Source organism: Priceomyces carsonii (assembly GCF_900007245.1).
Source record: "Priceomyces carsonii strain CBS4050 genome assembly, scaffold: Debaryomyces_carsonii_scaffold_3, whole genome shotgun sequence".
Taxonomy (NCBI): Eukaryota; Fungi; Ascomycota; class Pichiomycetes; order Serinales; family Debaryomycetaceae; genus Priceomyces; species Priceomyces carsonii.
In genome coordinates this window covers 1,225,795-1,253,744 of record NW_026946676.1, presented here as the reverse complement: position 1 = coordinate 1,253,744, position 27,950 = coordinate 1,225,795, and the positions used below count along the sequence as shown (strand labels likewise).

At 37.6% G+C, this 27,950-nt stretch overlaps 16 protein-coding genes across 16 annotated transcripts; 9 read left to right on the top strand and 7 right to left on the bottom strand.

Annotated features, from left to right (window-relative positions):
• Nucleotides 1–711: 711 nt before the first annotated feature.
• Nucleotides 712–1,122, top strand: PGA48 (Pga48p; the record flags this gene model as incomplete). The annotated part of the gene is made up of 1 exon (XM_062953107.1): nucleotides 712–1,122. One exon carries the CDS (start codon nucleotides 712–714, stop codon nucleotides 1,120–1,122), a length of 411 nt encoding a protein of 136 aa, XP_062809943.1.
• A 647-nt stretch (nucleotides 1,123–1,769) lies between these two features.
• Nucleotides 1,770–4,235, bottom strand: PRCAT00003199001 (mRNA-binding ubiquitin-specific protease; the record flags this gene model as incomplete). Its single annotated transcript, XM_062953106.1, has 1 exon — nucleotides 1,770–4,235. The coding sequence occupies one exon, from the start codon at nucleotides 4,233–4,235 to the stop codon at nucleotides 1,770–1,772; it is 2,466 nt and encodes an 821-aa protein (XP_062809942.1).
• A 352-nt stretch (nucleotides 4,236–4,587) lies between these two features.
• Nucleotides 4,588–5,670, bottom strand: PRCAT00003198001 (uncharacterized protein; the record flags this gene model as incomplete). Its single annotated transcript, XM_062953105.1, has 1 exon — nucleotides 4,588–5,670. One exon carries the CDS (start codon nucleotides 5,668–5,670, stop codon nucleotides 4,588–4,590), a length of 1,083 nt encoding a protein of 360 aa, XP_062809941.1.
• A 126-nt stretch (nucleotides 5,671–5,796) lies between these two features.
• On the top strand, nucleotides 5,797–7,137 carry PRCAT00003197001 (uncharacterized protein; the record flags this gene model as incomplete). The annotated part of the gene is made up of 1 exon (XM_062953104.1): nucleotides 5,797–7,137. One exon carries the CDS (start codon nucleotides 5,797–5,799, stop codon nucleotides 7,135–7,137), a length of 1,341 nt encoding a protein of 446 aa, XP_062809940.1.
• Nucleotides 7,138–7,282: 145 nt separating this feature from the next.
• On the bottom strand, nucleotides 7,283–7,621 carry PRCAT00003196001 (uncharacterized protein; the record flags this gene model as incomplete). Its single annotated transcript, XM_062953103.1, has 1 exon — nucleotides 7,283–7,621. The coding sequence occupies one exon, from the start codon at nucleotides 7,619–7,621 to the stop codon at nucleotides 7,283–7,285; it is 339 nt and encodes a 112-aa protein (XP_062809939.1).
• Nucleotides 7,622–8,164: 543 nt separating this feature from the next.
• Nucleotides 8,165–9,469, top strand: PRCAT00003195001 (2-aminoadipate transaminase; the record flags this gene model as incomplete). Its single annotated transcript, XM_062953102.1, has 1 exon — nucleotides 8,165–9,469. One exon carries the CDS (start codon nucleotides 8,165–8,167, stop codon nucleotides 9,467–9,469), a length of 1,305 nt encoding a protein of 434 aa, XP_062809938.1.
• A 369-nt stretch (nucleotides 9,470–9,838) lies between these two features.
• Nucleotides 9,839–10,969, top strand: PRCAT00003194001 (uncharacterized protein; the record flags this gene model as incomplete). The annotated part of the gene is made up of 1 exon (XM_062953101.1): nucleotides 9,839–10,969. One exon carries the CDS (start codon nucleotides 9,839–9,841, stop codon nucleotides 10,967–10,969), a length of 1,131 nt encoding a protein of 376 aa, XP_062809937.1.
• Nucleotides 10,970–11,033: 64 nt separating this feature from the next.
• PRCAT00003193001 (uncharacterized protein) lies at nucleotides 11,034–12,023 on the bottom strand (the record flags this gene model as incomplete). The annotated part of the gene is made up of 1 exon (XM_062953100.1): nucleotides 11,034–12,023. The coding sequence occupies one exon, from the start codon at nucleotides 12,021–12,023 to the stop codon at nucleotides 11,034–11,036; it is 990 nt and encodes a 329-aa protein (XP_062809936.1).
• Nucleotides 12,024–12,363: 340 nt separating this feature from the next.
• Nucleotides 12,364–14,025, top strand: PRCAT00003192001 (uncharacterized protein; the record flags this gene model as incomplete). The annotated part of the gene is made up of 1 exon (XM_062953098.1): nucleotides 12,364–14,025. One exon carries the CDS (start codon nucleotides 12,364–12,366, stop codon nucleotides 14,023–14,025), a length of 1,662 nt encoding a protein of 553 aa, XP_062809935.1.
• Nucleotides 14,026–14,620: 595 nt separating this feature from the next.
• PRCAT00003191001 (ubiquitin-conjugating protein) lies at nucleotides 14,621–16,087 on the top strand (the record flags this gene model as incomplete). Its single annotated transcript, XM_062953097.1, has 1 exon — nucleotides 14,621–16,087. The coding sequence occupies one exon, from the start codon at nucleotides 14,621–14,623 to the stop codon at nucleotides 16,085–16,087; it is 1,467 nt and encodes a 488-aa protein (XP_062809934.1).
• A 391-nt stretch (nucleotides 16,088–16,478) lies between these two features.
• UGA33 (Uga33p) lies at nucleotides 16,479–18,230 on the top strand (the record flags this gene model as incomplete). Its single annotated transcript, XM_062953096.1, has 1 exon — nucleotides 16,479–18,230. One exon carries the CDS (start codon nucleotides 16,479–16,481, stop codon nucleotides 18,228–18,230), a length of 1,752 nt encoding a protein of 583 aa, XP_062809933.1.
• A 597-nt stretch (nucleotides 18,231–18,827) lies between these two features.
• MDR1 (Mdr1p) lies at nucleotides 18,828–20,477 on the top strand (the record flags this gene model as incomplete). Its single annotated transcript, XM_062953095.1, has 1 exon — nucleotides 18,828–20,477. The coding sequence occupies one exon, from the start codon at nucleotides 18,828–18,830 to the stop codon at nucleotides 20,475–20,477; it is 1,650 nt and encodes a 549-aa protein (XP_062809932.1).
• Nucleotides 20,478–22,314: 1,837 nt separating this feature from the next.
• On the top strand, nucleotides 22,315–23,553 carry PRCAT00003188001 (glycoside hydrolase family 18 protein; the record flags this gene model as incomplete). The annotated part of the gene is made up of 1 exon (XM_062953094.1): nucleotides 22,315–23,553. One exon carries the CDS (start codon nucleotides 22,315–22,317, stop codon nucleotides 23,551–23,553), a length of 1,239 nt encoding a protein of 412 aa, XP_062809931.1.
• A 101-nt stretch (nucleotides 23,554–23,654) lies between these two features.
• On the bottom strand, nucleotides 23,655–25,118 carry PRCAT00003187001 (uncharacterized protein; the record flags this gene model as incomplete). The annotated part of the gene is made up of 1 exon (XM_062953093.1): nucleotides 23,655–25,118. One exon carries the CDS (start codon nucleotides 25,116–25,118, stop codon nucleotides 23,655–23,657), a length of 1,464 nt encoding a protein of 487 aa, XP_062809930.1.
• Nucleotides 25,119–25,275: 157 nt separating this feature from the next.
• DIT2 (putative cytochrome) lies at nucleotides 25,276–26,781 on the bottom strand (the record flags this gene model as incomplete). Its single annotated transcript, XM_062953092.1, has 1 exon — nucleotides 25,276–26,781. The coding sequence occupies one exon, from the start codon at nucleotides 26,779–26,781 to the stop codon at nucleotides 25,276–25,278; it is 1,506 nt and encodes a 501-aa protein (XP_062809929.1).
• Nucleotides 26,782–27,389: 608 nt separating this feature from the next.
• Nucleotides 27,390–27,839, bottom strand: PRCAT00003185001 (uncharacterized protein; the record flags this gene model as incomplete). The annotated part of the gene is made up of 1 exon (XM_062953091.1): nucleotides 27,390–27,839. The coding sequence occupies one exon, from the start codon at nucleotides 27,837–27,839 to the stop codon at nucleotides 27,390–27,392; it is 450 nt and encodes a 149-aa protein (XP_062809928.1).
• Between the last annotated feature and the right edge of the window lie 111 nt (nucleotides 27,840–27,950).

The following is a 27,950-nucleotide window of genomic DNA, read 5'->3' as shown; positions in this document are numbered from 1 at the left end:
AATTATCTCCTCGTTTTCGCCCCCCTCCACTTCTAATAAACAAATCCACTACTAATTCTGCTATTATCTTTTCATATCTTGCCCCCACTCGCTACTCGTGAGGATGTCCAGTAACAACAGTCGAAAAGCTAACTTGGACGACCAATGTTTTCATTCTAACCAAAATTTACCACCGACTACCGACTAGCAAGGCAACCCCGGTTTCATTGCATAACAGATGCATCAGACGTCTTATATTCCTCCCGAAACCGCCTTCTGCGCCACCATCGCTCCTTTACGCGCTTTGTTTTTATTCGAATTTCTCCCAATATGTATATCCGGGCTCACCCCTTGTGCCGACATAGACACATCCGAACCTGAATAAAGTTCCTTCTGGAAGAAATGTCTGCAAATATAAGGTCACACACGTGCCGTCTCTGAAGGCATCGACAACATGAGATCTATTTATAGATTTAGGACGACGTATCGGGAAGGTGGACTGCCTTTTACAGCGAGAATATTCTGCGATGAAGAGAAGGTTATGCTCGGAATTCCCAATACGGTATTGGGAAAATTTTTCCCTTCTCTGGCGCCTTTCCATATCTCAAGAACAGTTCCGCCAGGAATATGTATATAAGGGGCCCCTTCACCCTGAATTTATCTGGGAGTTTATATTTTCTATCCCTTTCACGTTATAATTTAAGGAATACAACAGTCATTCGCTAAAACACAATGCAATTCTCAAAGATCTTAGCTACTTCCGCTTTGGCTGCTGCCGTCTCTGCTGCTAACGTCACTGTTACCACTGACGTTGTTGTCACTGACTTCACCACCTACTGCCCAGGTCCAACTTCAGTTGTTGTTAACAACAAGACTATCACTGTCACTGAAGCTACCACCTTGACCATCACTGGTCCATGCACCATCCCAACCACCTATACCACCACTGAGAGCCTCACTGCCACTGAGACTGCTACTTGTACTGAAGAAAAATGTACTGGTACCGCTGCTCCAACTTCCGAAGCTGAAGGTTCTGTTGCTTCTTCCACTGTTGCTGCTGTCTCCACCGCTGAAGGTGCTGCTGCTAAATTCGGTGTTGGTGCTGTTGCAGGTGTTGCCGCTGTTGCTGCTGCTCTCTTCTAAGCTAATTAATAGCTCTGGATTTTTAATTTCGTTAAGCATGTTTTCATGGGCCGCACCGCTCTAAGGTAAGCGGTGTCCTGATTTTTTTGATACAGCGCTAAGGGACTGGCGAATGGATATCTTTTGAAGTTCTCATATGTCGTAATATTTTTTCGACTGTATTTTAGATACAGAACTAATAATTTAATATACACTGAGTGTTAATCAATTATAATGTAGGAGATATTTTAGTAATATCTATATGGTGTAAGTTAATGTAGGTATGTGAGGTTCTGTTTCAGGAACAATCTTAAAAGTGGAAGTATCGGGAAGGATTTTCATGGTTACGAATCGGACTGGGCCGACCGGTATATTTTACCTTCTATCGAAAATCCCTATGGTCGTATGCCCTTAGTTCTAATAATGTGATCCTACTCCATCAATATGAAATTAAATAAATTCCAGTTGTAATCTACATCTACAGTTAGCTAACAGGACAAATGAAATGTGCCTTATTATACGTGCAAGAAAATGATTCTATTTATTGCATCTGCCATCGCTTGAAGACAATCCATAACCAAGAATTTGCACTCAGGTATCTCTTATGGTTATTGTCATTCATGCTAATAATCTCAACCTCGTTGAAATTAAGCTTCCCTCTTTAAGCCTTATGCCTCCTTTGTCTTCTGATAAAATAATATGTATGCATTTTTTGTGTTTTCTTCGCTTCCTCCATCCAAGGCATCGTCTTCTCCTATGGTGCTAATGCTTGTATCATCGATTCTAATCCATTCTTCTTGCTTGCCACTTTCACTTCCGTCGTCTTCCCTGAAATTAGAGCTTCGTAATACATCACATGTATAATGTCCACCTTCAGCACTAGAGCCGTGGTGATACACTACACCGAACAATCTATAATTAGACAGATTAGGAGTCGATAGAATCTCAGGAGGAAGAGTCAAATGATGCCCATAAGTGACTTTCTTCTTGATTTTCTCTATTTTGGTATCTTTGTCCTTTAGATAGCTGAATCTTTTCAAATGAATTATCAAAACATTTGGTGTCTTGTCAATAAATGTTTGCTTGCTAATTAATATTTCTTTGTTGGACTTATTGAACGTTATTTGTTCCGAATGATTCATTTTCGTGAATGCCTCTTCAATCGAACTTGATCCTGAAATATCAAGTTGTATATTTTGAAACGGGTCCATAGTTATTGACTTTTCTTGTTGATTTGCTGACTTTGGAATGGTCAAAACAGATTTGAATTGACCTCCAAATATGTTGGCGATTGGCGTGGGCTCAACCTCTACTGTTCTCTTTATGCTTATCTTTTTATTATTCGAGCCCACTTCAGACCAGTCGTTTTCATTTGATTCATTTGTCTTAGGAACATCATCAGCCTTCTTGACTAGTTTCATTGTGTTTTTGATTTCCGACCTTAACTGCTTTAATTTGACAGGGTCATTGATGCTATTCGAATAGCTTTGAATAAGCTCGTCAACAGTGGGAGTAGTTAACAGTTTAAGAGCATGTAAAAGCTCTTCGTTTAAGCCATCTAAATAATACCCTAAGAATTCCTCAGCATCTTCTTGTTGTCCCCACTTCAAATGTTGAAATTTCTTATGTGCAATTAAATTTAAATAAAAGTGTTCTGGTGATAATGGCTTACTTGCTCCTGATTTGCTTAAAAATTCATTGAAAAATTTAATGGTAGCATCCAATAATGGAGTTGTTGACACTTGATTGAGAGATCCGATAGATCTACATTCGATCATCTTCAAAAGCTTGTTGAATGGTTCACAAAACAATAAAATCTGCAATATCGAATTCATGTAACAAATGTTTCCAGTGTTAGTCAAGCCTCGCGGCTGGACTTTGAATTCGGGGCACGTAACCTCAGAATTCAACACCGAATAACTTGGATCAAGCATAATTTTCAAGAGAAGCACACCCAAGGGGTATGCCTGTTCCATACCTCCATTCATATCAAAATTGGTATTATTAGAAGACCCCTTTAGTAAGGGCGAAACTGTTTTAGGAACTTGGTTATTCAAAGAAGTTGAAGCCACCACACTTGAACCCAGAGTTGTTGAACTAGTTTTCTGCTTTGCGATAGGTTTCTTAACAGGCGCTGATTGTAAAACAGATGCCCAATTATTTGATTTTGGTGTAAATGATGTTGCTTCAATACCACTAATAGAAACATAGTCATTACGTTTTTCATCGTCATTTGGATTAAATTTTTGATTGGTGATAGTTACAGTGTTAGAGTTATAGTTGACAATTTGTACGTTACTTGTGGCAATTAAAAGGCCCTTATCATAATCGACTTGCCTTTTGACCAAATTTCTCAACCTTTCATATTTTGCTTCATTCAATGCTTTTCTATTTTGAATCTCCGATTCGTGATGCTCTGAAAACTCTTTACTATTGGAATTAAAAAATAATGGACATGAAAATGGGATCTTATCATTTGCATTCTTGGTTGAAGTTAATTGCACATCGTCGTTTAAGTCTTTTTCTTCGTTATTATTTATTATAGTGGGTTCATCATTTTCGTTAGCTCTCTTAATTGTTTCATTTTGTTGCTGGTGCTGATTATCCAAATTCTTTTCCTTCTTTTCTGCAGCATTTGAAAGAGGTGTTGATCGACCAGAATTATCTGTCGTTATGTTTTGAGGGCTGGTCGAACCTAAAGCCCGATTAGCAGGACTTGTTGACTTACTTGTGTTTCTCTTAAGATTGCCACTCCTTGGCCTTTGATTAAAGTTCATATTACCGTTCATATTAGGCACAAAATGCTGCTTGTAGGCTAGCTGAGGAGGTGGCATCAGATATCCATTGTATGGGTAATAAGCGGCTGCTGCCATCTCAGGATGGAAAGCTGCTCCTGTTGGACTATTCGGCATCACATATTGCGGCATGTACTGATAAAACTGATTCGGTATCATAGAACCTCCGTTTGCATACATGTATTGAGAATAGAGCTGTTGCTGCTGTATCTGCTGCTGAAGAATTTGTTGGTTGATGACACTTGGCGAGTGTGCACTAGGTGAAAAGCTAGCTGCATCCCCACGGAAGCGATTGGGTCCTGTATTGGCTGAAGCGTTAGATGACGATGACGTAGACATAAATGATCAATTGAACATGGAATTTCTTTAATCCTAGAGTTTCTTTCTCTAACTTGGATCTATTCTGATCTCTTATAATCTCTGAGAAAGTTTTATAATTCAAACCTTGTTACTAATTTTAAGTGCAAGAAATCTCTCTAATTTCGATGTAGCTTAAAAGTGAATCTATAAAAGCTCCAAGTATGTATTTGTTATCAAATATCTGTTTAACTGGTTATAAATCAGAGTAGATAATTCTTTTTGTCATTGACGTTCGCCCTAGTGGCCAAACGACAGGAAAAAATTTGAATAATTTGGGGATTACATAAGCGGCATTTTTTTATTTGTTAAATGTCACACACCCCCAAGACCTTTAACATTTGGCAATAGAGTAGCTCCTGCATTCTTTAGGATTATATGCAATGATGAGTACAGCAAGGATATGAGAACAGATAGGAATGGGGTCTAAGTGTTTAACTGTAGAACGTTCTAACAATTTATCTATGATGTCCTCCCCCGATGCTAAAGTAGTATATTTTGCAGTCAATTCTTGATAACTTAGCATGTTTAGTTCCAGCTCATCCGGAATGCTAGATGTATAATATCTTTGATAGTCATCACATGAGCAATACCAAGCGCTCAAGTCAACTGCGTGGTCTTGCGTATATTCACCTTGATTATTGCGTTTATATCTCTTGAATGACTGTGGGGATGTTGTCTCATCGCTTTTATCTACTTGTCTGCTTTTCAAAGAAACAGGAGGAATGGCAAGTGATCCTGTTTTATCAAATATGAGTCCAGCGTTTTCAACTAGTCTTCTAAGCTCAAAATATTCCAGACTATTAATCAAAGAATTTCCAGGTCTCGTGTTTCTAATAGGCTCCTCTCTTTCAACATCGTAGTTCTTGACCTTGATGCAAATAAGATTTTCTTCAGTGGCTTCTAGCAACACTAAGTTTTGCAAGTATGATTTAACGACTTCTTGTTCATCCCTGCTATTGTTTTCATCACAAACATGGAAGTGAATGCGGCGCCCATCTAAGATTTTCAAGCATTCAGTAAAGGTACTTCCATACATAAGCGTCAAAATAATTGATTTGTTTTCATCGATCACCGGTACATCTGTGGACTCTAGAAGCTGACTTGAAAGTCCTATAAGTTGATTTTGCAAGTTCTCCAACCGCGTCCTTTCGGTCTTATTTGTTTGACATGAAATCTGGTCTTCAATATAAGATTTGAGCGACTGCAAGCTAGATTCATGACGATAAAGATCTTTTAATAAAGAAGGTAATACGTTCAAAGTCAATGAATTCTTGTGCATTAAAGATTGAAATAATGTGTCAGATTCGACGGGACCCTTCTCCAACAGATTATGGTTGGGACCAATCACATCCCTAACTTCAGTAACAGTAAGGTTGTCTGTTTGCCGTTTCCCTCCCTTACTTAGATTATTCATTTGCTACGCATAGATATGAGCAGAATTATATGAAAGATTTATGTACCATATTTTGCATATATCAAAACATGTGGTTTTTTTTTTTTGCGAAACTGATGTTTTGTTTTATCAAGGCTAACATTCGACATGTCAGAGTGGATACTGTCTCTACCTGATGACCTCAGACAAGAGATCAAGACTTTGATCTCACAAAACAGCTCGAACTTAGATATTTTGAACAAGTTGTACGCTTATTTGAGAAAAGACGAGCCTGAAGGAAAGAAAAGAAAGCTTGAATCAGACTCAAAGGACGCGATAACAACTGGGGACCGAGAAATCGGGCCAGATGAAGTTATATTTGAGATTCCTCAAGTGTCTTTTCAATCTCCTGTCCGTAAGAAGTTGAATCTAGTTTTTCATTTGATAGAACAAAATAATCAGCCGACACCTGTATTATCAATTGCCAATCCCGCTACGAACGTTCCTTTGATGTCTTTAACTGACCTAAGAAGCTCCATAAAGTTATGCCTCATAATACCTATCTTGGGCAATTCCACTAATCCTCAAAAGAAAAGCACGGTGTCATTATTTTTCTGGATAAATGATACCTTCGCTGAAGATCCTGTCAAAAATGATCCCATAATATGTCAAATCAATTTGGACATAATTAAGAAGCAAATGATGAAGTCAGGGAAGCTTCCTGCAAACATCGATGATCAATTGAACCAGAGTTCTGAGACGAATAATTTGAATCTTAATCCAGTGCAAGAGAGAATAATCGATTATTTTCAGCGCCAATTCAGATTATGTGGAATAAACATCATTAATTACCTTCCTTGCAATAGCTTATTTTTCAACAAGTATACTTTAAATACTGACAGTGGACTTGCTTTGTCAGTCGACTCATCTGAAGAGGACAATTTTATTTTGATTGATGCCCATAAAGGCTCTAAAGAGGGAGCATTAATGTTTTTAAAATCAAACCAATTCAACGAGTCTTATTTGATATATGGTTTTAAAAAACCAGTTTTACTTTACAAAGCCTCAAATATAAAAAGTGCTTCCTATAGCAACATAACTAGAAATACCTTCAGTCTTATTATTAGCGTCATGGACGAAAAGGATGAGGAAAAAAGTGTTGAATTCAGTATGATAGATCAAAGCTTTTTCCAAGTTATTGATAATTTCATAAAAGCACAAAATATTAACGATAATTCTTTTGACGATAAACTAAGAGAGAAAATTAAGGAACCTTCAACAACAGCTGGTGCTGAAAATGGGGTTCTTCGAGCAGAAGGAGCGGAAGATGACGAAGACGAAGAAGACGATGGTGATTACCAAGGTGCAGCCGGAGAAGAAAGTGATGTTGAAGAAGAATACAACAGCAATGCTGCTTCGGATGTTGATGGAGAAGATAAAGAGGATGGCGAGGAAGATGAAGATGGAGTCTTTAACAAGGCTAAGGAAGAGGAAGATATTGAAGTTTGAATAAGCTTTTACATGAAAAGTAAATGACAGGACATTATATAGTATATTTCATTTCAGAATGATTATGTTACGTACATCTATGCAAAAGTTACGACACATTGATATTTTTCCACTTTTAACCTCAACCGCACATAGATAATTTCAATCACTTGTAACTAGCCCCATATCTATCAAATAATGAGAAGAACTTACCTCTCTTAGAGGCAGTAAGTCTGTGATCCGGTTCTTGCTCAAATTCAAAGAATGCATCCTTCTTTGCTCTCTGTTCTTGCAAAAGTGCCAATCTTCTATCTAAAAGCCTCCTATTATTATCAATAAAGTGATCAGCGATTAAGTAAACACCTGTAAATAATCCAGCAGATAAGGCATATCCCGTCACTCTAGTCCAAGACCTTGGATAGTTCTTACCTACAATTGAAACTTGCAACCTTCTGGCGACAACCCCAAGAAAGGTACTTAATATGAAACCAGCTGCGGTGGGCATCTTGTAATACTCTGGTGCTATCAAGACGATCAAACCTTCTTGTTATTAAAATTTAGTTGACAGTTCATTGGCCCATAAAATTTGATTTTCAAGTCACAAGATTATGTAATCAATTACTTTCATTATCTAAATTGAAACCAAGTTTTAATATTGCACCAGGTTGTTGGGAAGCCAGCAAGCTAGAATATGAACTCATTTTCCTAGTTTGAACCACAAATGAAGATCCAAATGCTCTACCTAACGTTGTTCTTGCTTAGCTTACCGTAATTTCTATTCAATTTTGTTGAAGAATATAATTTAGCGCACTATCGATTAACGAAGACCTGAAGACCACTGCAAATGAAGGCTTTAGCTGCAAAGAATATAAAAACTTGCGCCGTACAGTAATAGCTACCTTATAGATTATTGTTGTGGCAGTCTTACTCTTTAAACTAAGGCATCATGAACAAATTGTCACGTGCTTTTGTGAAGTCTTTCGTATGTATAAAAATGGCATTGCAAGGAAATAGGTTCTACATAGTGTATTGCAAGCCTTGAAGTGAAATGAAAAAGATCAACTTCTTTAAAGGGCATCCGTCTGTAGAGTTGCTTCCTTCAGGGGAAATATCTGAGGCATATAGGAGTGTTTTAATGGATACCGACTATCTAAGTGCCGAGGAAAACCCATTAAATAGATCACCATTAAACTATGGAACAGATCCAGGAAACATTGATGTTCGAACAACAATTAGTCAATGGAATAATAAATTATTTCATCGTACCGGTTCGGGACCAGATAAAATAAACTTGACATCAGGTGCATCATATGGAATTGCAAACATTCTAGCTTCAGTTACTGATGTCCCTACTATTACCAAGAGAGGCTTCATTGTATCGCCGACATACTTTTTAATAAATAATACATTCATTGATTTTGGATTTGAAGGTAAGTTGACAGCTATAGAAGAAACTCCAAATAAAGAGTATGACATAGATTTAGAAAAGCTTGAGGAATGTTTGAAGTTGTACAGTGAAACCCTTGAGGAAAGTGATGGAAAAGAAATAAATGTACTTTCTGACCCTCTAAGATCCAAGAGAAAACTTTATCGATTCGTAATTTATGTGGTGCCGACGTATTCAAATCCTGGAGGCTTGACTTACTCCGTAAAAACTCGACTTAGGCTCCTTGAATTAGCTAGGCAATATGACATGCTAATTATCAGTGATGACGTATATGACCTACTCAATTACACAGGGGCTGAAGATATAGTACCTAGAATTAATTATTTGGACGAAGATACATTACCAAGCTACAAGACTTACGGCAACTCGATCTCCAATGCTACATTCTCAAAAATTAGTGCTCCAGGACTAAGAGTCGGATGGCAAGAGACACCGACTCCGAAGCTTGCTCAACAGTTAGCAAATACGGGTGCAAACAAATCTGGAGGAACTCCCGCCCAGTTGGCTTCCTATGTCGTACAGAACCTTATTCAAACAGGAACCTTGGAAGCAATTGTGAAAAACTTAAAAGATGTGTACGCAAAAAGAGTCAATGTTTTAAAGGCATCAATAGGAGAGTATTTACCGGATTCAACAATAATCGTTGGAGGAGATGGGGGTTACTTTTTATGGGTCTCCATTCCTGGAGAAATTGATCATGACAAAGTTGTGGATAAATTGGAAAAAGAAAATGTCATTTTAGCTTCTGGGAAACATTTTGAAGTTCACGGAGACACCAAGGGATGGGGAAGAAATTGTGTTCGTTTAGCGGTCAGCTATTTAAGTGAATCTGAAATAGATGAAGGCATTAAGAAGTGGGGACAAGTCTTGAGGCGTGAATATCCTGAATTATATCTGAAAAGTTAGTATCCCTGAATCTTTAAAGTTTAGCTTTTGAATATTTCTTCTAAATGTTTGAAGTTTAGTCAGCGTAGATCTTGGTGTATATTTCTTGCATTCTCATTTGTAATCGAAAATAGGCGAAATCTTTCTCATCATCCAAAAAACATTCAGTCGAAGACAATCATGTTACTTACATTCAAATCTTTCTGCAATGTATTTTGCTTTCTATCTTCTCTAAACTAAAAAGTTCGTTTTGAGAAAGAATTTTACTCGAACTCAAAATTTCGCAAGAGTTACCCGCAAATAACTGGTGCTATTTGCGGCAATAGGTTTTATACCCTTCAGCGTCACACGATAACTCTCGATAGATATTGAAGAGACTAGTGTTCTAATATGCGGTTCTACATCAGCGATCTGGTTCTCCATTATAGGGGGCATGAAGTATCTGCCTTATCATTATACTCATATTTGTTGGACTGGTTAATTTACATTAGTATACTTCTAATATTTATGTTGTATGGAACAGTAATACCACCGAGATATCATGAGTTTCTGACACATGATATATCATTGATGAACTCATACAAAGCAGAGGATGAAACAGTGATACCAATTAATTTGCTTATATGGATCGCAGCCGGTTTTCCAGTATTTCAATTTCTTGCCTGTTCAATATTTAGTGGTAGGACACTATCAAAGCCTAGACAATTATGGGATATATTCATAGGGTTGACTTGCCTATGTGGTGCGATGGGAACTCAATTAATGATAACATGTATTTTGAAGAATATCTGTGGCCTCCCGAGGCCCGATATGTTATCGAGGTGCGAGCCCGTTGAAGGAACCGATGAAGATGACATCCACTTATCTACCGTGGACATTTGTGCAAATATCAATACTCATATACTCAGAGAAGGCTTTAGATCCTTTCCAAGTGGACACCTGTCAACAGTATTCTGTGGGATGGTGGTATCTAGTTTGAATATTGCGGCAAAGCTTCAAGTGCTTGATCAGAGGGGTATCTCTTTCAAAATCCTCATAGCTATTATTCCGATCATGGTAGCATGGATAGTATCATGCTCTCGCATAAGTGACCATAGACATTTTCTCAGAGATGTCTTAGGTGGGTTTCTTATCGGAACTAGCGTAGCTATTTGGTTCTATACTCAATATTTTCCTAGCATTTTTGATTTAGAAAATTGTGGAAGAGCCTACCCACCAAGAAGAATCGGTATTGCAAATTTTTTCAACAATGTTGGAGGATTTTGGAAGATCAATGATACCTTATCAGGTTCATATAACGAAAGAAACTTGAATTCATCAGACGCAATTAGAAAGCTTCAACTGCTAGAAGGTGACCTTAATACTGTAATCAACTTGAATAATATGGACCAATTAGCCGAGATACCTGAGAACATCACTTTTTTCAATAATGTGTCAAAAAAGTTAGGAAGAAAATATTACAATCTAAAGTCACATACTTCCCCTATATTGCCTGTATATGACCCACCATTAAACGACTAACAAAAGTTATTCAAGATAAGAGGGATGACAAATAATGTATTGGTACTGAATTCTCTCCAGTCTTCTATAAGATTTTTTTTGCCTTCCTTCTTGCTTCGCTCAATTTATCAGCCGATGCATCTACGTGATCATGAAGGGCCTCTAGCATATCATTTTGCTGCTCTACTTCGTCATGAATAATTTCCCCGATTTCTCTTTGCCTGGCAATTATTTTTCTCAATTCAAGCAATTCATTGTCTTGATTTTTTTGTATCTGAATCTGATTTTGAAGCAATTCCTTATTATTTAAAGGAAGTGTGTCATTAGTTTCACGAGGAGCTGCACCAAGGATCCTTCTTCCAAATTTTTCCTTGCTTTCACTTTCTGAATTCTTCTTACCAGAAGAAATAATGGAATCCAAAGAGTTCAAGTCATTTTCAACCTCTCTGAGAAGAACTTCCCTCCTTGATAATTCACCCCGTGATATACCAGATTTTAATGAATTTAATGAATTCAGTAGCTTTTGATACACAGGTCTTAATAATTTGCGAATTGTTTCATGCACCATTATTTTATTGTTAACTGTTGGCTTATTAGCACACTCAGTTGTCAAACTTTCAACTTTGGATCTTAACATTCTCAAAAGTTCTAACCAGTTATCTTTGTTTATCAGACTTTCATCCACATTTAGATCCAAATCACCTTGCCCAGCATATCTGAAGATGCCAGCACTGAATTTGAAATGGGCTGGCAGTTGTAAAAACTCGAGCGTTTCTGAACAATTTTGCATGGTCGAATCAGTGACTATTAAGTTTAAAAATTCTTCTAATTGAACTCTTCTAGTCTCTATAGTAGAAGTATTATTCTTAAAAAACAAAGTTTTCCGTGGGAGTTGGTAGGGAAAGTCCGCTTGACTAATTCCTAGCTCGTCACACAAATGATACAACAAATCTTGGAACTCTGAGTATCTTCTCCGTACAGTGTAAGTTCTAAGCGGAAGTTTTACAGATATGTAATAATATGTTGTGCCATCAGACGTAGATGCAGTGGGTATAGATATGATACCCGATTTCATCTCTCACTTTGAGTCAATGAAGTAAATGAAGGATGTATAATCAATCCACTGTGACTTAAAGACGATAACATTCATTCAGTTCCGGTCAATGGCCACGTGATTTTGGTTTATCTTCCTTTTGCAGTTCAGTCGTTTTCGCAAGTCATGAATTCTAGGTACAACTTTAAGTTTGCTGCTCCAGAAAGGAATTGTATTATAGTCTCACAATTCCAAGTCAAAAGGTTTGATTATTATTTTGTGGACTATTTATACTGTTAGGAATAGCTGAGTGTAATAGGTATAGGGAGCTCTTACGCAACATCTATTAAATTAAAGGTTCCTGAAGGAAATTTAATATACTATGTCAACTTATCAATCGACAAGTCAAAACGAGGTTGAAGGTGATGCTGATGCTGAGCATGAAGCTGATCATTCAGTATCTCCTTCTCACGCAAGAGTATCGAGTAATACAGAAGCAAGTAGCTCTGACCTTGAAAGAGAACCATTGATAGAAAGGCAGCCGCAATTTTTGGACCCTGACGATCCTAAGGTGTCACCTCTTAATTTAAAATATGTAAAGGTTCTCAGGTTTGTACTAGTTAGTTTGGTAATTTTCAACACTTTTATATTCTTCGGAATTCTCTTGTCGGATTTCATTGCCATACCAGGTTTCAATAATAGAGGAAGGTCATTTTTGGAAATGGATTTGATGTTATTAAATATTTTTAGTTGCTTGATAACCCTATGGTGCTTCGTTGTCCCTGCTTACTATGAGAGGTTGCTAGGTTATGTGAGCTCGACATTGATAGCAATTGACATTATTGTTGTTTTGAGTGTTCCCTACATTAGGGGTCAATTCGGTTTTTTTGGTTTCTTCATTCTTTTATGGACATTGTTAAATAATTTGTTCAACTGTTACATTGACTTCAAAATTGAGTCAGGAAGGAGGTATCAAGAGATAAGGTTCACGGGAAGAGTGGAGAAAAGGAGATCCGTATCGGAGCTTTTGGTTATGTTTTTAAAAATAATTGCTAAAGTGTTTTTATTGTGGGTTATTTGGGATATTAGTTTGAGTATTTGGTTACAGTCTTTTGATTCACATGAGAAGCCATGGGGCAAAATGGTTTCAGTTCAAGATAATGAGCTTAAAGTTCATCTCTCTTGCTACGGAGACCTTTCGTATAACGCTTCGAGTCAACCCATTGTCCTCTTAGAAGGAGGACAGCTTACATCTTCGGAAGAATTTCAAGAATGGGTCGAGGAATTATATCAATTGAATAAACTCGACAGATATTGCATATGGGATAGACCAGGATATGGCTTTTCTGATAGCGCTCCATCGCCTGTATCCATTAGCTTGATCACTGAGCACTTAGCTGAAGCATTGAGAAAGGAAAAAATCGAGGGACCCTATTCTTTAGTTGGCTTTGATATAGGTGGTCTATATTCTAGAATGTTTGCGTCAAGAAATCCGGGAAGAATTCACTCGATTCTATTAGTTGATAGTTGGCATGAAGATTTATTGAGAAAGCGGCCATTTGCAGGGCATAAGAATGAGGGGAAAAATGTATTCAAAAACATATTGGAACTAATGGATACTGCAACTGGGTTCAAGCTATGGCTTAAAGGGCTTGTATCACCGCTAGGAATAACAACAAGCATTCATTGGTTTTTCCATCCCAAGAGATATTCCTCTAATTCTCGAATATTTGGTCGCGATATGTATCACCTGTCGAAGTATATCAGAGCTCGGCTTCAAGAACAGATAACATCATCTATTTTATCCTATAACGAACTTAAAGGTGCAGATATCAGTAATGTTCCATTAGGTGTCATATCTTCAGATTATGTCATAAAAAGATCTTCAAATTGGGGGAAATGGCAAAGATCATTAACGAAGCTTAGTAGTAAGGCATTCGAGTGGGTAATCGCCAAAGAAAGTCAACACCTTATATGGAAAAGTCCTCGCGGTAGAGAGCAACTACAAGATCTTCTTCTCCGTCTAATTTCCGGCGACAGCTAGCTGGTGCCTTTGACAGATCATCAATGATTAATCATTACAACTTGTATAATCTATTCTTTATCTATCGCTTGAAGATGTTGTATTTCTTTTATTACTACATTTCTCATTTTGTGTCTTTTGGGTGTTTTCTCCTGAGTGGTTTCACATTAGGAGGTGTAGTGGCGACTTTTAGGAAAAAGGTAAATACTCAGTAATCTCGTGTCAAATTTTGTAAGAAAATGCTGGTAACAGTACCGACTAGGAATTTGTAAGTAGTACCAATCTAAAGAGGTTCATTCAAGAAATTATCGACATAGACTCAAGAGGTATCTTAGCCTCTATCGTTCCATTCTTTCTGAGTTTTTTAAAACACTTCAATAAACGTTTGGGGAAGTTTGTGTATTCCCACCTCTGATCACGTTTATTAGTAGTCGAGCACACATTAAACGACCATCCCCTTATTTATGTCTAGTGGTGAGTATACATTTAGAAGACCACAAGCAAGAGAAAAATAATCCTGAAACTAGAACTCCCATCAGTTGACGGAGTGGTACAGTTCTCTTCTTGAAGGATTTCGTTGGAGTAACATAAGGAATTAATCAGCAACAACTGAGAAATGGCCGATCCTTTGCTTGAACAAATGCCAGGGGGAATTCGGATAAATACTAGATCCAATAAAGGGTCTCCAATAGCATCACCATTATCAAGTGCACCTGGTTCTCCAGCTTTAGAGCATATGCTGGCTTTAGAAAACAGCGACGGCAACGGTTTCAGTGGAGCAAGTAGCACAAGTGGCCCCCAAATAAACAATCAGGACTCTGGTGTAGAGAATAGGAGCGAGGTCAATAATGACATGCCAGAAAATATAAGGACTAATAGTAATGGCCCTATGCGAGCTGTATCAACGACTGTTCCAGCGTCGTCTACAGCTGTGCCAGCGCCTCCTCCCCAAGTCACGCATCCTCCCAGGAGATCATCTTTCGGATTAAACTTTTTAAGTTCTTTTACAAATTCTATTAGAGGTAATCCACTGAATGGCACACATCAGCCTCCATCACCTTCTGCCAACCCTCATGCTTTTATGTCCAATAGTCCTACCATTGCAAATTTGAGTAACTATACTATGACAAATAATGGAGAGTCGGCACCTACGGTGGAGGAACACGAAGAAGCAAATAATAACATGTCAACCTCAAGTGGTAGTGAACTGGAGCCATCAAGTAATGAGAACATTCCGCCCCTGACAAATCAAGCTGAAGATGCCATGGGATTACCTACAACACAAGTCTCAGAAGACAATTTGGATGAGTCTACAAGACCATTCAATGGAATGGATAAGGATGGATACTTTTCAGTCAGATTGACTCCTCTAATAGATCATTCATCCTCAGCTTCAGGTCTATATTTTGCGCCCGTGATTAGGAAAGTTAAGCAGAATTCTAAGATATCGATTGGGCGTTACACAGAAAAAAATAAGGCAGCAGCACACGCGCCTCAGGGGTCATCAGCTCCTATCGTTTTTAAAAGTAAAGTTGTCTCAAGAACCCATGCATTATTTCAATGTAATGAAGATGGCCAATGGTTCTTAAAAGATTGTAGGTCTTCTTCAGGTACATTTTTGAATCACATAAGGTTGTCGCAGGCTTCCCAGGAGCTGACATTGATGCCATTAATAGATGGCGACATTATCCAACTAGGTATGGATTATCGGGGAGGAACTGAGGAGTTTTATAGATGTGTTAAAATGAGATGTGAGTTTAATAAAAGCTGGCAGAGAAAGGTTAATCAATTTAACTTGGAGATCCATAAAAAACTAAAGAATCTACAAATTTCTAATGACGGACTTATGAACCCATTAACAGGAAATGCAGCTGCTAAGGACGAGTTATCTGAGTGTGCTATCTGTTTATTAAAACTTGAACCATGTCAAGCATTATTCATCAGTCCGTGCTCTCATTCTTGGCATTATAAATGTATCCGTCCCATCATTATAAAAAGCTACCCTCAGTTTTATTGTCCTAATTGTAGATCAATGTGTGACTTAGAGACAGATATTGAAGATGAAGATGAAGACGAAGGTTGATGGCATGATATGCGGGAGCCTACGGTAATAAATTACTGCTCATACGCTTTTGGATATAATTAGCCTATCTTGAATATCGAGTGTTTTTTTTTTTGATAGGTCGTGAAGTACATGGGAAGAGCGTGATTGACTCTTCTTACCTCAAATGAAGGGAAATTTAATATCAATCAGGAGAAATCATAAAATCCTTGTTGGACTTGAAAATAGTTAAATAGTATCTTTTTTGCTTATATTTTAGCATTATAAAACTTAATATTTCCGTGGTCTTTATAGGGTTTGTATGTAAGGAAATATATTTGTGAAATGATCATCGATTTATCTCGGTTTACTTTTATCGAGAATTAGATAAGTATGTAATTACACTTCAATCTGAAAACAGCTACGGAATTATATGTACTCTGTCTTTGATCTTGGAGACACGAATACATCTAGAGAAAAGAAAAATCTGATTCGTCACTGTGAACCTGTAAAGCTGCGCTCTACTTCGATAAGAAAGAGTCCAGCGATAGAAAGATCCAGAGCAGGTTGTGTTAACTGTAAGAAGAGAAGAAGAAAATGCGATGAAAGGCATCCCATATGTGGTTTTTGCAAAGACAAGGGTGCTGAATGTACATGGCAAATCAAAGAGTATATACCCCTGGGACTTGAACAGGATCCGAAATTTTCAAAAAATACAACTAGAAATTCTTCAGGCATCGTCGCAAAGACTACGATAGACAAATCAAAGCTGCCTTATATTTCTCATTTGCAAACTTCTCCATATATTCAAGATACTGGGTCCCAAATTTTAGAAGACCTTGGAGATCTGGCCCTTAGTCTTAATCCATTCGAATTGGTAAAGAATGCAGATGAAATAACTACCCCAGCTTCGTTTGACTTTGACACATTAATACCCTCACTTATCAAACCTCCTTCTTCGACTTTTTCTATTTACCTAGATGACCGAGGGTTAGGCTTTTTGGAATACTTCGAGAAAAGAGTTGCAAAAATGTTATGTGTTTCACCCGCCTCATCTAACTATTTTCTAAAGACTTTCTTTGCAATGTCCGCTAGCGACGAATCAATACTGAATGCATTGGCAGCCTGGGGTTGTGTGTTTTCGGAGGGTCCTGAAAGTGCCTTAGTTTCGCAGTATTTGAGCAGAGCGACTTCCATGATTAATATGACTTTCATTGGTCTTGACAAAAATGATAAATATAGCTACTTTGTCATATTTTGCTATTATTTGATCGCTATTGGTATTCATGTAAGCTCTGGTGATACTCTGGAGTGGTATTCGCTTTTTAACCAATGCGCTAATCTATTAAGGCAATATGGGGGGATATCAAAACTTCTACAAGACTTTCAATACTCTAATGACGTTAAATGGCTCGTTTCAAATTTTCAGTTCCATGATATTATGTCTTCAATGACACTTTCGAACGGAACTTCGTGTTCTATGAAGATGTATAATGACATTTTCAGTACAAATAAATTGTTGGATAAGCCAGACTATGGGGTCGATCCTAATCAAGGCTGTATACAGCCTATATTCTTGTTATTGGGAGAAATAATGAATACAAGTGCTAATTTGAAAAAACTGAGGCAACATATAGATTCAATGCTCGATTCATTCGAAATTAGGGACCCAGATCTAATCCGTCAACGACTACTACATTTCAAGAATGTCGAATCGAAGTACAATGAGTTAAATAGAAGCATTGAAAATTGCACGCCTAATGAAGTTCAATTATCATTATTAGAGCCTGAAGAATCAAAGCACCATTTGGAACTTTTTGGGCTTTATCAATCCGTATGTAAAATTTATGCGCTTCTTTACATCAAACAGACGCAGCCGAAATCAAGTGAGGTACAAAGTTTGGTGGTAACCTCACTAACCCTAATAGAATCCTTATTAAAAACGTCTGTCGCAAGCTCATTGAAAATGGCGTTACTCATCTGTGGTATGTCATGTTGTAAGAGTTATGATAGAAGAACAATGTCTGAAATTTTACAAAGATTTTGCGACGTCTACCACGTAGGAAACATAAAGAGATTGTGGGACGTCATAGCCATATCATGGCGCAAGAACCCCACAGGGGACTTATGCATGGATTGGGTAGATATATGCGACGAATTGGGCTGGAAGCTATCAGTTTGTTAAATACGCTTTCTAATTAAGTACCGAACGGCATTCGTAAATACGTTGACATATCATCTTTGATCCAGCCCTGCGCTTCTAGTACTATTTATATATATAAAACATATGTAGGCTTAGCTTATGTCATCGCTTGCGAACGTAAAAGTAATATAGCCGTACGAGAATACTGAATAGTCTGACATCTGCCCAATATCTTATTTCTAATCGAGGAGATGTGAAGTGCCCCGAAGCGTCCTTTTGTATCTAGCTAGAGAAGTGAGTCTCTTGCTTAGCTATTGTTGCTTCGCATTTCTAGAAAGAATAGAATAGCCACTTTTCGGAGTAAACGTTTTAGGAAACTGACCGTTCATTATCTCGGAGTTACTTAATTCGGTTAACGTAGTTAGTGATAAAAACTCATTTACTAAGCGGCTATAGCTCAGAAGATTTGAAATGGCAAACAGGTACGATTATTTTCCAAAAATATATAAATATGATGGGATGCCGTGGCTCTAAGCTGAATTTTGGAAGCAGCAAGAAGCGATATCTTTTGATTCGAATTATCTAAAAAGATTATTGAAAAACTATCCTCTTAGGTGTACATATCTTCTTTTATTTATAATGCATTACAGATTCTTTAGAGATAGTTTTTATGGGAGAATTGCCTACCATTTGTCTGGTAAGAAGCTTTTTCAACACCCTGAGGAGAAACCTGGATACGTTATTCCGGCGAAATATTTGCCCGAAGATAGAACTGCAACACAATCACAGTCATCGTTAAGTGAGAAGGCTAAGAAAGACACGGAAGTTGACAGGGAAGAAAGTGATTCAGAAGCTTCCGAAAAGCCTGATATTATATTAGCAGAGTGGGATGGTGAGGATGATCCTGAGAATCCATACAATTGGCCCTTCTACCAAAAAGCATTTTTCATTGGTGAAATTATGTTTTTGACTGTGTCAGTTTATATGGCATCTGCTGTGTACACCCCAGGTATTGAAGAAATAATGGAAAGATTTCAGATAGGAAGGGTTGTTGCGACATTACCTTTATCTTTATTCGTTATTGGCTATGGTATAGGGCCGATGGTTTTGCTGCCTTTGTCGGAAAATGCAGCTTTTGGTCGTACGTCTATCTATATGATAACTTTATTTTTATTTTTCATCTTACAAATACCAACTGCATTGGTAGATAATATAGCAGGATTGTGCATTTTGAGATTCATCAGTGGGTTTTTTGCCTCACCGGCCTTGGCTACCGGTGGTGCTTCTGTGGGCGATATTATTACTGTCCCATATATGCCTGTTGGTATTGCTTGCTGGTCCATTGGTGCAGTCTTCGGTCCCTCATTAGGTCCTTTATTCGGTTCGATTTTAACAGTGAAAGGAGGTTGGAGATGGACTTTCTGGTTCATGTGTATCGTTTCTGGTACTTGCTTTGGAATTTTGGGTTTATGTTTGCCCGAAACTTTTGGAAAAACTCTTTTGTACCGTAAGGCAAAGAGATTAAGAAAAATAACTGGGAATGAAAATATCACGAGCGATGGAGAGATTGAGATTAAAGGAATGACAACTCATGAAATTATCGTTGACACTTTATGGAGGCCAATTGAAATTTCTTTTGCAGAGCCCGTCGTATTATTGATTAATATTTACATTGCATTGGTCTATTCTATCCTTTATTTATGGTTTGAGGCTTATCCGATCGTTTTCTATCAAGTTCATCATTTTACCTTGGTCGAAATGGGAGTGTCATATGTTAGTATAATCATCGGTGTTTTACTTGGTGCTGCTATTTATATTCCTATTATATATCAAAGGTTTACAAAACAAATATTTAATGGAGTGGAAGTTGCTCCAGAAGTTTTCCTTCCAAGTGCAATCTTCGGAAGTATTATGATGCCGATCGGCCTTTTCATTTTTGCGTGGACAGCCTCTCCAGATTTACACTGGATTGGTCCTTTGATCGGGGCAATGGTATTTGCAGTCGGTGCTTTCATTATCTTCCAAACTTTATTTAATTACTTGGGTGCGTCTTTTTATAGATATTTGGCATCAGTCTTCGCAGGTAATGACTTGTTCCGTTCGGTAATCGCAGGGTGTTTTCCTCTTTTTGGTGATGCATTGTTTAACAATCTTGCAACTAAGAAATTTCCAATAGCGTGGGGCACATGTATCTTGGCTTTTATTTCGGTCCTCATGATTTTGATTCCAACTCTTTTTTACTACAACGGCCCTAAGTTGAGAGCAAGATCAAGATATGCTGGATTTTAATTCTAACTCCCTTATACTGCAGCGGATCTAAGCTGAGAGTAAGATCAAGATATGCTTGATTCTGCTGAATTCTGCTGAATTCTGATCCTATTTTTAATCACAAGTTTATGCTTTTTCCTTTTTTTTGAGCGAGTAAATAGAGTCGAATAAACAAACGTATTTAAATAATTAGTTAAAAGATCAATGGATAGTCTTGAATTATTTTATGGTGTTAATATTCCATTAGGATTGTGTGGTCGCAAATTTCCTAATACGGTAAAAATGCTCGGCTCGAAGATGTAGTAGCGAAGGGTCCTTATTCGGAGTTACGCTACGTTTTGCTTTTCCCTGTTAAATCAAATAAAAATTGTATTTCACAACCCAAGATGTCACCAACAACATGAGTAATGCCTTAGAAGCAACATATTCATTCTTTCATATATGACCTCTTTTCGAGCTTATTGAATTAGACACTATCAACTTACTAAGTTACTCTTTTAATTAAGTTCTGAAGAGCAATTCGTTAATAGGTCCATCTATCATCTTTTATATGGTAAGACTCCACTTCCAGTAATATGTATATTAGGGTCTTAATCATCTATGCAAGCCAAAATTTTTTTTTTGCAATAAATGAGCATATCGAAGGGTTTGACACCTGAGGAATATGTTACCTCTAGGAGAGGAATGGTGTCTGGGAGCTGACGTTTTATATGCACTCATATATTTAAACGTTTAAGAAAATGTCCGGCATAGAATCTCGGAGTTACTTAATTCAGTTGGATGGCTATGATAAACTCATTTACTAAGCAGCCAAAGCTCAGAAGTTTTGAAATGTTGGGATACTGTCCACCTTAGAAAGTGCATAAATTTGATGAGAGTACAGCTTCAAGCTGAGCTTTGAAAGTATTAACTTTTGATTGAAAGATCCAAGAAGACTATTGTTTAAAAATCTTGCAACTAAGAAATTTCCAATAGCGTGGGGGCACATCTTGGCTTTTATTACGGTCCTCTCGATTATGATTCCAACTCTCTTTTGCTACAATGGTCCTAAGTTGAGAGCATGGTCAAGATTGCTGGGTGCTGATCCTTATGTTAAACACGAGTTTAGAATCTCTTTTGAGCGGGTGAATAGAGTTGGTTAAACGTGTTTGATTAGTGAGTTAATGAGATCAATGCATCGTCTTTGACTGCTAGGTTTTTAGTGGTAATGTTTCATCAGTTTTGCGTGGTCGCAAGTTTCCTAATACGGTCAAAATATTGAGGAAGTAAACTGCGAAGGGGTCCTTATTTGGAATCACGGTACGTTTTGTACCTCTATTTAATCAAAAAAAAATTTATTTCAAAACACAAGATATTAATAATTGTTTCCAATACACGGTTTTTTGAAACTTAGTTGTACTTGTTGTTTTGACGATATGAAGCAAGAGAGGGGCCTAAGCTTTTTTTAACCGTTGGCATTACTTGTCACTTTTTGGTTCATTACTCGTAGTGAAGGCTATATGATGCCATAGAAAAGGCGTACTTCAACAGAATCTTCTGCACCACCAGCTGGCGGGCTCTACCTATCGTTCTCTTTCTCTTTCTGCTCTTAATTTCGCCTGACTTTAAGGTTAAATACTGTTAAATGACGGACATTGAGATTTCGAGTCAAAAGGAGAATCGGTGCCTGAAACACGACGCGAGTCTGTTGCAGGCCAATACGCAGTTGAGCGGAATTAAAAAACCTCACAGTAATTGACACCATTCAAACACTTTTGGGATACTACTTATATGCGACCCTCCATCTTGTTTCTGTATTGTAGAGTTAATCAAGCAAAACCAACTGTGTTCATTCCTTACTAAACACGCATTTTGAAAAATGTATTTCAGCCCACTTTTGTCGCTCCTTTTAACAATCACTTCCTTCGTTAATTTTCTGTCAGCCCTCGATATTTCAGCCAAAAATAATGTAGCTGTTTATTGGGGACAAAATGCTGGTTTAAATCAAGAAAGGCTAAGTGAATACTGTGATACATCATCGGCAAATATAGTAATTCTTTCGTTCATCAGCTCCTTTCCCAGCTTGACTTTAAACTTTGCCAACCAGTGCTCCGATACGTTTTCTGATGGATTATTGCATTGTTCAGATATCGGATCAGATATTAAAAGCTGTCAAGCTAAAGGGATTAAAGTATTATTATCCATGGGGGGAGCCAGTGGAACTTATGGTTTCGATTCAGATTCAGAGGCTGAAACTTTCGCAACCACCTTATGGAACAAATTCGCAGGTGGTTCCGATGATGAAAGACCCTTTGACGATGCAGTAGTTGATGGCTTTGACTTCGATATTGAAAATAACCAACAAACAGGTTATACTGCTTTGGCTGACAAATTGAGAGATTACTTCGATGGTGACTCCTCTAAAACGTACTATCTTTCTGCCGCACCTCAATGCCCATATCCTGATCAATCAGTCGGTGATTTGATGGCAAATTCGAAACTCGATTTTGCATTCATTCAATTTTACAATAACTATTGTGCGTTAGGGTCCAGTTTTAACTATGATACTTGGGCCGATTATGCAAAGTCTGCCCCAAATAGCAACATTAAATTGTTTGTTGGTCTACCTGCATCAAGTCTGTCCGCTGGTTCTGGCTACAATGATGCTTCCACTGTGGCCGACTATGTCGACAAGTTCCAGAACGACGCACATTTTGGGGGATTCTCTTTGTGGGATGCATCTTCAGCTTGGGCTAATACAAACGGAAACCAAAACTATGCTCAACAATTGAAAGAGTTAATAACATCTAATGTGTCAGAGGCAGCCACAACAGCAGCGATATCAGAAGTTGATACGAGCATCTCTACAAATAGTGTTTACAGTGTCACGGGATCCGTCACTTCGAGTGCATCAGATAATTCATTCAGTCCTACATTTACAACATCACAAAACGTGGAAACTTATTATGTTGATTCTACAGTGACTGTCATAGTAACTGCAACTCCTAGTTCCCAGGTTAATCAAGTAGTGGAAAAGAGGAACTATGAGGGAGCAGCAGCTTCTGTTCCGATATCCATAACAGCTGTTATTATCAGTGTATTAATGTTAGCTATGTAGTAGTGAACTATTAATAAACAGTAATCAAATAAGCATAAGAGAAAAGGGCCACGAAAATTTTCATTCTTGGACTTGATATTTATTTTTTTCTTGTTTCCGTATTATCTCTTTGCAGCTTCTCTCCAGCGAGGTCCATAAAAACTTAAAAGTATGACGAAACCAACTCCTATAAGATTTAGGATGCTTAGCCCGGTAAAGCACCATCCAAACCCCATCCTTTGTATCAATTTTTCAATAATAAGGGAAGATATTGCAGCAGCTAAATTTCTCATTAAGTTTCCTAGAGCAACGTTGGTAGCAGGTTGACCAGTTGAGCATTCTGTCAAATATGTGGTATTCATTACAAAGACCCATGTCATTCCGAAACCTCCTAAAAAAAAAAATACGAAGACAGCAGAGACATGGACTCTATGATCGACACACCATCCATAACCTAAGATTCCTGTGATGGATACAAGTAATCCTAATAACTGAAGAGGAAATCTGTGCTCTGGGACATACTTCTCTTGGTATCTATCCAACATTCGAAGTCTGACAAAGTCCGATAACCTACCCCCAATTAACGAGCCAGATATGAGAGATATTCCAGGACAAATATACGATAAACTAGTCTGGAGCCCTGAGAAGTTGTACTGGCCCTGTAATACTACTGTGAACGTAATACTCATCGCGTAAAAGGCTGCGAAAAGTAATCCTCCATTAATGGAGCACAAAGCAACAGGTTTAAATTTGAATGCCTTCCAGAAGCTCCTAATTGTGGGTCTCATTGGTGAGGGGTACTTTGAATTATCTCTTATGAGCTTTTTTTGAGTCAAAGCAGGTTTCAAGAACCATGACTTATTTTGATAGCATTGACCATTCCCTACCAAGCATCTCAATGTCTCCGGGAGGAAAAATAGGATGATTAAGTATACCACAAGACCAAAAATAGCCAAAAACCCAAAAATCCATCTCCAATGTCCATTTGTTGCAATGGTACTAAGTAAAGGACCAATTATTGGTCCTAATTGTGGTCCCAACATAAAATACGATATAACAGTAGCTCTTCGCCTCGGTTCGGTAATATCTGCGACAGTTCCTGCACCTACCGACACCACGCTTGAAGCCCCAAAAGCTTGAACAACTCGTAAAGCATATAAAGCTCCAATTTCTGGAGGCACGACAGCGATTAGAATGTTAGCGAGAATAAAGAATGCAAGCGATATCAAATACAAAGTCTTCCTTCCTCCAAAATCTGCCCAAGCTGCCCATATTAGAGGAGCAATTCCGAATATTAGCATGAATACTGACACTGTCCCGTTGATACATGTAGCAGAAACTTTGTATACATCACGTAGAAGTGGTAAAATTGGAATATAAATGTTACCTGATACTGGACCTAAAAATCCTGCTAAGGTTACAACTGTGATTATTAATGTTCTTCGTGCCTTAGGAAAAGCACTATAGGGTTCCAGACCGAGTTCATCTCTTTCTTCGTGTACATGTATATCGTTCTTTGGCGAAGCTTGAGGCAGAAGTTCAATATCTAATTTCCTTTCTTTTTCGTCTATGGAATCAAGAGGCATTTCTGTAAAGTTTCTTTTCCACTCAAAAAAGAAGACGAAGTGTATGTTATATGTTAATATTAAGCATATCAAAATTTATGAACATAAATATATGGCATAAAATCTAACGTCCAATAGTATCTCCCATTTATTTATAAATACTAAGTGTTTCGAGATATTATTGGTTTTCATATTTAGGAGATTTATTCACTGAAGTAAACCCAAGTCTCAACTGCTGTGGGCATATTGGTCCTGCTGAAGTAATTCGGTCCTTCCATGTAGGGTCTAACTCTATTTCAAAATTTTTAACTATTTCGGTTATGAATACTTTAGCTTCATATAATGCAAATTTCTCTCCAAGACATGCCCGTTTTCTTCCATGAAAAGCTGCTAATTTACTGCTGCTTTTACATGCTAAGTAATTTCTAGTAATTTCCTCAGTCGTTGTTCCCCATCTTTCTGGTCTGAACTCATCTGCATCCTCGCCCCATACTGATTTATCTCTGCCTGTTCCGTAGTTATTATATCCAACGTAAACTCCTTTTGGTATGCATATATCTGTCCCCAATACTACGGGCTCCACTGTACACCTATTTATTATTTGCCCTAAAGGAGGGAACATTCGTAGTGTTTCATAAATAATTGCAAGCAAAGATGGAGCATTTGGGTCAAGCTCATAGCCGTTAATGGCTAATTCTTCTCTTAATTGTTTTTGTACATTAGAGTATTTCGCAACCACGTACAATAAGGACATTAAAAATAATTGGGGATTTTCGTGGCCAGCCACCATAATGATGACAGCATTGTCTGCAAATTGCTTTTCCGTTATTAGCTTGTCCTTTAAAGCGTCTACCAAAGCGTAACCTGCCGTTAATTTACTTACGTGTGATCTTCTTTGAGAAGATATGACTTTCTCACAATAGTAGTTCCTGAAATTTTTGACCTCATTTCTTGCTTTAAGTCTACTCGGAATAGGAAACATATCGAAGAAAGGAAAATTCATGTAAAAAGGTTTGAAGATTTGAGATTTTATTTGTTTTAGTCTTTCATGAAGATCGCATTCCTTGTCTTCTAATGCTTGAAAATCTGTTCCTAACATTGCTTCACCAACGTTTGCGAGGCAAAACCTTTGCACAAGGTCAGTAATCATGACGCATTTTTCATTTTCAATCTCCTGGGATATTATATTGATCAATTTCTCCGAATTTCGTATAACAGGGAGAGTTTCGGGAAATTGAATTCCTGAAGTTACAAGAGACCGGTACAACTTCCAATTTTTCCCATGAGCACTTATTACATTGTCCCCAGTATATTCCGATAAAATTGAATACGGAATCTTCTTCTGATTTCCACTTTTTGCAAAGATGTCTTCCTGTTTGAATATTTGTGCTAAAAGCTTTGGCTTTGTTACTAGTATGTTCCAACGAGATGCGAAGTAGATCTTCACTGCTCCATACTCTTCTAATTTATCCCTTAAGTATAGTGTATAGATTTGCCCCTGGTCAAGTTCTGTATAGGATCCTAGAAATGAGACATAAAATGGAATGGTAGGAATGTTCTTGGGAAAGTTTCGGGGAGGTAGCACAATTGAATAGATTAAGTAGACCACCGAAAGTACGCTGCAACCAATTATTACTTTAATAATATCAATAACATCAGAGCTGTTGATCATTAAATATAACATGTTGACTCTACTAGCTAAATTAGTATCTGAAAAACTAAACAGAATACTGGGTTTATAGGAATCAGCTATTCTTATATTTAAAATATACTCTTATGCTAAGTACAACGAAAGGAAACAGGAACTCGAGAAAACAATTACGAAAGTTTTTTCAATGCTACGAAATTCCCTAGCAGAAAAAATCCTATGATTAGCATCATATTGAATGCGGTTAAGGATTTTCATCTTCATTTTTATGTTCTGCTTGTTGCAGTTCTTAACAATTATTGGGTTATGTTTCTATTTTTTTTCGCAGCAATTTATAGAAAGGAGGAAATATGAAGAGAAACAATTAGTATTCTACCTTACAAGTCACCGCCATCCCAAGTGAGTGTTGGCTCTTTATTGATCAGCGTGTATCCTTTGTTGTACATCGTTAGGCAGTTTACATTCAAGATTACGAGCGAGTTTGTGTATTCATATTTACACAATTTAAAATGTTAAACCGCACTTGTATTAAATACTATAATGCACAAGGCTTTCATTTTCTCAGAATAAGGGTATATTAAATTAACGTATAAATTTAAAATCTAAAACAATATTCTGATATGTTCGGATATTTATAAAGAAATCTATTTACTGATCTTCTTGAGCTCAGTCATGGCTTCAGGCTTCAAAACTGTTTGGTCTAAACCGGGTTCTTTCATCTTTTTAAGAGCAAAACCCACATGTTCCGCAAACCCCAAGTGCGCAAAAGCAAATGCAACGTATGCCCATACGTTGGCTGAATCTTCATTATAGAATGTTGATAACTTAAGATAATAAAGAACCCTTATAGCCGTGGAGTAGTCTCCCTTTGAAAGTGCTTCTTCTACCTCCTTGAATCCTTTCTCAGCATCCCCAGTACGGCCAGCAACAGTCACACCTGTTGTGGCCTCCGAGAACGATGTATCAAAGCTGCATGGGCTCTTCTTGTTTGGTGCGATCTTCTTGCCCGCAGGCAATGGATCTGGCCGTGCTTTCACTGACCCCGGAACACCTTGATTGATTTGTGCCTTAAAACTATCAGGTACTGCTGACATAACCACTAACTATTACCGACGTCAAATAGATGAAATCTCCTTAGATAGGAAAATTTTTCAAAGCAATGAATTTAGATTGATGTACTTATTATTATATAAGGGCAGGTAAAT